Genomic DNA, 7,500 nt, shown 5'->3' with positions numbered 1-7,500 from the left:
CCTCCACCTCCACGTCCACCACCACCACCACCACCACCTCCTCCTCCTCCTCCTCTCCTCCTCCTCCTCCTCCTCCTCCTCCTCTCCTCCTCCTCCTCCTCCTCCTCCTCCTCCTCCTCCTCCTCCTCCTCCTCCTCTCTTTCTTCCTTCTTCTCCTCACTCCCACGCAAGTGAGAATGGATGTTTGTTTGTTTTCGTTGTCACTCTTCCCGTGTCACTCCCAATGGACGCAAAGCCCAGACACGCAACGAACACCCATTCGATTAAGACACGTGGAGACGAAGATAAAAGGCGAGAGATTATTCCTGCAATGTATTAAATATAAAAAAACACTTCCCAAATCCTGCAACACACGCGAACACACATACCTCTCCGCGCGTAAGCACACGCTGCGTAACAGGCTCTCGGATCCCACAATTCCTCGCCGATGAAGCGGATAAAAAGAGAGAGAAAAAAAGCTCGCGTGCGCCAGAGAGAAAAATGGAGAGCTCCGTCTCCTCTGTTATACCCGAAGTATATGAAAGACCGACAGTCACTGCCACCTGTGAGTTGACTGCACCCCCGCTTTCCTCCCTCCCCCATCACACCCTCCCTCCCCCCTATTCCTCCCTCCCTCCCATTCCTCCCTCCCCCCATTCCTCCCTCCCCCATCACACCCACCCAACCCGACTCACTCTCCTTCCCCTCCTTCTCCCTCCCACCCCGAATGACCCTCCCTGTACCCTCCTACTCGCCCTCCCCCTCCACCCCCTTCCTCCTCCACCAACTAAACCTCCCATTTACTCTTCCTCTCTCCCCCGTCACACCCTCCCTTCCCCCCCTTTCCTCCCTGCCCCATCACACGCTCACTTCCCCTTTTCCAGCCTATCCTTCCACCCCCTTCCCCCCTTTCCTCCCTCCCCCATCACACCCTCCCTTCCCCCCTTTCCTCCCTCCCCCATCACACCTCCCTCCCTTCCCCCCTTTTCCTCCCTCCCCCATCACACCCTCCCTTCCCCCCTTTCCTCCCTTCCCCCTTTTCCTCTCTCCCCCATCACACCCTCCCTTCCCTTTTCCTCTCTTCCTCCCTCCCCCCTTTTCCTCCCTTCCCCTCCACCTGAATCCCGCCCCATCCCGCCCCCTTCGCCAGCCGCCCTCCGTCGGGCACGCAACACCCCAATCCGCCAACCTCGACCTTCCAGCTTCAAGCCACCCGCGAGCGTGGCTCTCCGCTGCCCTCTCTTCCACGGGTCAAATATTCTAACTCTTCCACGAATCCTCTGTCTTAGTTTTTTTTATCGCTTTCTCTACTTATTATTAGACCTATCATAACTCTCTTTTCCTCTTTTTCTTTCTCTCCCTCTCCCTCTCTACTAAGAAAGATGTAATTTTCTTCATTTTTCTTTATCCCGAAATCCTCTCCTGACCCCGCGCCCTCCGCCAACCCAATAGGTGAAAGTTGCACTGTATGAGGCTGCTGCTTCTTCGCGTTGGGTCACTGAGGAGAGTGAAAGTGGCAAGGAAGAAGTAAATGGGGAGGAGGAGAGAGAGAGGAGGGAGGGAGAGGGAGAGGGAGAGGGAGAGGGAGAGGGAGAGAGGGAGAGAGGGAGAGAGGGAGAGAGGGAGAGAGAGATGAGAGAGAGATTAGAGAGAGAGAGAGAGAGAGAGTGAGAGAGAGAGACAGAGACAGACAGAGACAGACAGAGACAGAGACAGAGAGAGAGAGAGAGAGAGAGAGAGAGAGAGAGAGGAGGGGGTGAGGAGAGAGGGGGGGAAAGAAAGAGGGAAGGAGGGAAGGAGGGAGGAGAGGGAGAGGGAGGGAGGGAGGGGAGGGAGGGGGGTGGGAAGGGGAGGGAGAGGGAGAGGGAGAGGGAGAGGGAGAGAGGAGAGGAGAGAAAGAGAGAGGGAGGGAGGGAGAGAGAGAGAGAGAGAGAGAGAGAGAGAGGGATAAGAGGAGAGAGAGAGAGAGAGAGAAGGGAGAGAGAGTAGAGAAGAGAGAGAGAGAGAGCAGAGAGAGAGAGAGAGAGAGAGAGAGAGAGAGAGAAGAGAGAGAGAGGAGAGAGAGAGAAAAGGGGGGCAGTCCTTCGAAAAACATTTCCCCATATCGCTCCTAGAAAAAAAAAAAACTGAATACAGTGCATTTCTCCCCATATCACTTTTTGACCAACAGCACAAGCAAATCTAACTCTCACAAATATATCACCCATACCACTTACACCTGCTATCATATTTCATGAACAGATCAAATAATTAATTAAAACCGGAAGTTTTTAATCAGGCGACTATTAAACTTCACTGATCTTCTATGCAAAAATTAAAACGTCACTGCTCGTTAGTAATTATACAGACCTCTCCAAAGCTACACGAGTAACATTTGACACAAAGGTTGCTACGTTACAAGTGCAATAACAATGAATAATTTAAATAATCGAACACAAGCTCATTCCTTCACCCATGACGTCATAGATAGCAACTGATCGAGGCTTCCTTCCCGGTTATTGCAAACATTTTTTCCGATAGTGAGGCCTTATTTCTCGTAACTATACATTCATCAAAGAGATTTGCTAATCAAACTTACCCTAACTGTCGTGACGAGTCGGCATTCACTCGAAAATACGAGACAATAACATGTTGAAGTGACCTATGAGCATTAGTGATGCTCCTCTGCGCCCGGCGTTCGTCTTTTGTCGGATTTCTCCTTGATCCCTTATCGTAGTGGGATCGGGGGGAAACGTAGTATCTGGACGCTCAAATTAAATGTATATATTACACTAATTTCCATGTGTGATAACCAGGTTTTTATACGCATATTGTCAACTGATCTGTTGTACGCAAGTAATGCGTTAAATATCAATAAAGACACTTTAAAAAACCTATATCACGAGTAGGATTGGAAAGGAGTATAGCTCAAGTCGTCTATACTTTTGTTTTAAATCGCCCTATCGTCTATAGTTCTCCCAACAGCTGACAGTGAGTAAACAAACGTTCCAGAGAGGAGGACACTTCACGCGTAAAATATCCAGTGAAATAAAGTAATGGTGCAAGATGTTCGGTTTTTCGGGACGTAAAGATGATAAATCCAAGCAGCAGAAGAGAGGACAAGGCCGTAAAGGTGGCAATTTGTCACAGGTGAGTGAGCGAAAAACGGTGATGGAATTGGTGCTAAAGAATGACTTTGAACGAGATGTTCTCTGTTTTAGACTTTTAATTTGAATCATAGCAACGTAGACATTTATATCTAGCTACTAATAAAGTCACTGGGATTTTATATTTTAGTTCATTTCCTTTTCAAGTTACCAGAAACCAATAAACATTTGGTCATTGTTGTAGTTTGTTGCTGGAATAATTTGGCACTTTTCTGAGAATGTATCCCTCAAAATTCCTTTTAAAAAAATGAATACAAGATACTTGCAGTGACGAGCAACAGTAAGATCTCCACCACATATTCTGGGATTGTTTCTTTACATGACAAAATGGGATATACTTTGTGCAGGGTTGTTATCCGGTGCTGGTTTACCAATAGATCAATAGCAGATATTCAGGTGTCTTGTAAATATTTGTTTACCAGAGTATATGATTTCATTATTTATTTTTTGTAAATTGTAATATATATAAAGTAGCTTTGATTGAGGCTTTGAACACTGGCCATACATTCATGTAAGCACTATTTTTTTTTTTTTTTTTTTTTTTTTTAATGGTAGGTTCATGTTTTTTTTTTTTTTAATCTCAATTTCAAGATTTTTCATTTTGTTGCAAGCCAAAGTGGCCTTTACATACAACTGCAGTTTTTTGTCTTTATATATGTAAATAATGACTGCACAAAGTTAGGAAAAATCTAATGGCACTGTCATAAAGAAAGAAAGAAAAAAAAGCTACTGTAATTGCTAAATGAGATTATCTGCTCAGGCAAAGAATAATTTTAGAAATTAAGAAAATGGTCCAGGCTTACCTCACCTTGCAACAAACACCTTCACCATCTATTAACCTTGCATAAACTACCATTGCCCATATAGTTTGTAAAGTCACAGTCAATCATTGTTATTATTGGAAAAGAAAGCACAGTTCATTTAATGTCTTCGGGAATTACAACGGTCAGGTGAGAATCTGAGGCCAGAGCTACCCGGCTAGAGAAATAGGGTCAGGGTTCGGGATTCCCAGTATTGCCCCCAAGCTTGTTGGCTGGAGTAATATGGTCTTTGTCTTAGTGGGTCACATTGTAAATGATTACTATATTTGCCACTATGAATGTGTTGATAGATCTTAAACTAGCTTTAACTATGATAATTGTCATTGTTAGTGGAAAATTTGTCACAGTGCATTTATACAAAATGTTGAAATTTAATTAGGTATATATTGTACAGCAGGATTTTTCTCTCATTCCATTGCCTTTGTTTTATTTAATCCCATTTGAAATTTCTGATGAACTGTAAAGGGTCTAAAATTTAATGAAAACGCTTACTGATACACCCACAGTGGTTCAATTACCATAGCTTCCACACTTATAATTTGAGCAAACCTTTGCCTTTATTGATTATTTAATCACATGTCACTCATTAAAATTATCAGTTGCTATAGTAATATTGTTGATTTTTTAGATTTAGGATATCAAAGAAAAAGTTTTATATATACAAAGATGATGGTTTTAAACGAATGTGAAAATGGGCAGCATCATGTGAAAAAATTACTGTTCATGATTAGGATTTATACTAATGAATTATTTTCTTTAGGCAGACCATATGACTATATAAAATATCACAGGAGGTAATTTTCTCAAGGAATAGTGTTTGTCCAAGGATACCCCAGTTTCACTTTGGACTTGTTTATCCCATGTCAGAATACTAGGTTCTTTTGCTTGAGAAGAGTAGAAGATAGACTGGGGAACACACATCTTTATAGACCATCATATCCCAAAAGCTTTTTACCTTCATCAATCCCTTGAAATAATAATGATGTCCCAAGGCTTGTTTTCATAATTTTGATTTATCTAATTCTGTTTAATCAAAGATTTTTCTTCTTTTCTTTTCTTAGCTTTTATTCTATTTTTTTTTTTTTCTTGATAACAGTTTTAGGGAAAAACATTTAGTCTCGTTCAAGTTTATTGACAATTTTAGAAAATGCTTAGACATATTTTTGTAGTTTGCATAATTTTTTTTTTTTTTTTTTTTTTTTTTTTTTTTTTTTTCACTGATTAATAGCTAATTGATAATATATAACAAGGGTGAATGAGTGACTGTATAGGAGGCCAGGGAAGACTGATGGAGGCTGGTTGACTATTGCAATGTCACTTGGTTGCCCATTAATTGTCACATGCATTTCCTGTCCACTAACCAAAAATATATTCATGTGATCATTTATACCCTTAACCAATACAATGATAAAATTAGGCTTGAAAATACTTAAAAAGTGTATTTGCAGATATGTGTAAAGATATAATAATTGCAGCCTCTGTATCACACTCTCTGAAGGAACCCTACTTTTGAAATGTTATTACTAATATCTTAAGTACTTAATTTTTCTTTGTTTGGTTTAGTTTTTTAGTTATTTCTTTCCTTTTTCTTCATTGGGAATGTTAACCTTATGGCTAGTAAGTTACCTTTTAATTAATGAATTTCACAAATGTTATGTTTGCAGATATCAAAATTAGAATAATTTTTATTATTTGATTTTGTATGTAGGGAATCATTGCTGGATTCATTGGAAACAGTGAAAGCTGTTTGGAAAATTGTGTGTCCGATGAGAATCCTTTGTTGGGTGTTTTCCCATTTTATTGTACCATGTGTCTCATGTCTGTATTCAAGTGTAACTATGTTTAAAATCATAATTTTAGCTTATCTGCAGTATTTACAGGATCTATGCAAACTACTAAGCAAGTTGTCTTCTGTTTGTGTTAATGCTTACTCTTTTCAACCACTGCAGTTTGGCCTCATGGAAGTGCCTGATATGGACAACCTAACCATTGGAGCAGATGACGATGATGATGATGGAGATTTGGAGGCAGAGCTGCTTGCCCTCACAGGGGGAGAAAGGAAACCTAAGAAAGGTTAGTTATTAGGTGATCTTTTGATGGTTCTTAAGTCTAGGACCACATCTGCCTGAGGCCAGATTCTAAAATGGCTGTTGCCTCAGCATTGTCAGCACTCTGGCAAAGGCCAACAAACCTCCACCATAAGTTTTGCAAGATAGGGTTTGGGCTGGCTCCTTTTATAATAATAAATCACTTGGGAATTCTTCAAGCTCTGCCTGCAAACCTCTTCTTGTGTGAGGGTAGGGCATGTGGATATATGGATGTGGATGTGTACATATGCTGGTAGTTGTATATGTTGTTATAGAGATATCTCCTCTTATTGAAAAGGGGCCAACAGACTTCAGCCACATGTATTCTGTAAAATAGAGGCTAGGGTGGTCTACAATATCTATATTACTAGAATCTCTGACAGTCAGTTGTGGGCTTAATGTCACTTTCTGCAGATTAAATTTTGCAGATAATAGTGTTGTTTTTTGTGTTTTTGTAGGTATGGAAAAAGGTATGGATGAGAATGAATATCTTCATAGCACAAGATATATATTTGATGCATTTTGACTGCATGTACACCTGATGAAGATGTTGCTGAAACATATCAAATGCATCTTTTGTGCTGTGAAATATTACCTTAGTTTTTCTCTATCTCTGTATAGTCCTCAATTCAAGATTTATTTAATTTGTATGATAGTTCATCATTATTTGTCAGTAGGTGTTTTATGGCCTTCTTGCCCCTTATCATTCCTTATCAGCAACTATGCTGCGTACGCACTGCATAAATTTCCATAGGCTGTAGATCAATACTGAAGTTATCTTATGACTGCAAATTTTCCAGTTCCGCTTCTCTGAATAAAATTAGGTTTTATATTTGATTTTTATTTAATTTTATTATTATTATTATTATTATTATTATTATTATTATTATTATTAATGTTGTTATTTTTCTCTTCTTTCTTTCTTCATAGAAGGACACATGAAAGAGATGTTGAGATCACAGGGACATCATTTCAGCTTTTTCTTAGGGGGAGGGATAAGGGTGGGTAGTCAAGCAAAGCGATCAAATTTTTAGGAGAAAATTGGCTATTCTAAGGGCATTTTTTCAGTTATAACCGGGCCTATATAGATGTATTGTTTGATATTGTGGCCGTTAGGGAGTAAACATAGTGAAGGGCAGGGGTAATGATGATGAGTACAACCATACTAAACAAAGTATGGAGAAGCTGCTTGTGTTACATGTTATCTTGTGAGGGTAGCAGCTTACCCTCACAAGGGGAATTGAAAAATGCAAAAAAAAAAAAAAATTATATGAATAAGAATGAATAACTTAAGATGACTGTGAATGTATTTGGCATGTTGTACTTAAATCAGATACAGCTCTGGTGAAATTATTTATCTTATTTGATATCTAAATAAACCAAGGAAATAGAATGGCCAAGAATGTTATATTTAGGGTGATTTTAGGATAATTCTTAAAGGTCTTGCAGTTGTCGTAACCTTGTTTT

General features: G+C 40.1%; 2 protein-coding genes across 5 annotated transcripts in view; one reads left to right on the top strand and one right to left on the bottom strand.

The window, feature by feature from the left end:
* LOC119572372 (N-acetylgalactosaminyltransferase 6-like) overlaps positions 1 to 2,653 on the bottom strand; it is a 33,162-nt gene extending 30,509 nt beyond the window's left edge. Inside the window, exon 1 of one of the 2 annotated variants that reach the window (XM_037919454.1) lies at positions 2,558 to 2,653. The gene's annotated coding sequence lies outside the window, so the exon portion shown is untranslated. Of the gene's footprint in view, positions 1 to 368; positions 553 to 2,557 lie in introns of those variants that run through there. The other variant, XM_037919452.1, reaches the window with a different exon arrangement.
* Positions 2,654 to 2,924: 271 nt separating this feature from the next.
* The window catches only part of LOC119572371 (coiled-coil and C2 domain-containing protein 1-like), a 19,936-nt gene continuing 15,360 nt past the window's right edge, over positions 2,925 to 7,500 (top strand). For all 3 annotated transcript variants that reach the window (XM_037919451.1, XM_037919450.1, XM_037919449.1), the window contains exons 1-2: positions 2,925 to 3,108; positions 5,896 to 6,019. In XM_037919451.1, the coding sequence (XP_037775379.1) occupies positions 3,025 to 3,108; positions 5,896 to 6,019 (208 nt within the window). In that variant the 5' untranslated portion in view covers positions 2,925 to 3,024. The remainder of the gene's footprint in view (positions 3,109 to 5,895; positions 6,020 to 7,500) is intronic.

Source organism: Penaeus monodon, chromosome 4, assembly GCF_015228065.2.
Source record: "Penaeus monodon isolate SGIC_2016 chromosome 4, NSTDA_Pmon_1, whole genome shotgun sequence".
Taxonomy (NCBI): domain Eukaryota; kingdom Metazoa; phylum Arthropoda; class Malacostraca; order Decapoda; family Penaeidae; genus Penaeus; species Penaeus monodon.
Note: the sequence above shows the minus strand (reverse complement) of the source record. Positions and strands in the feature narration are given on the sequence as shown.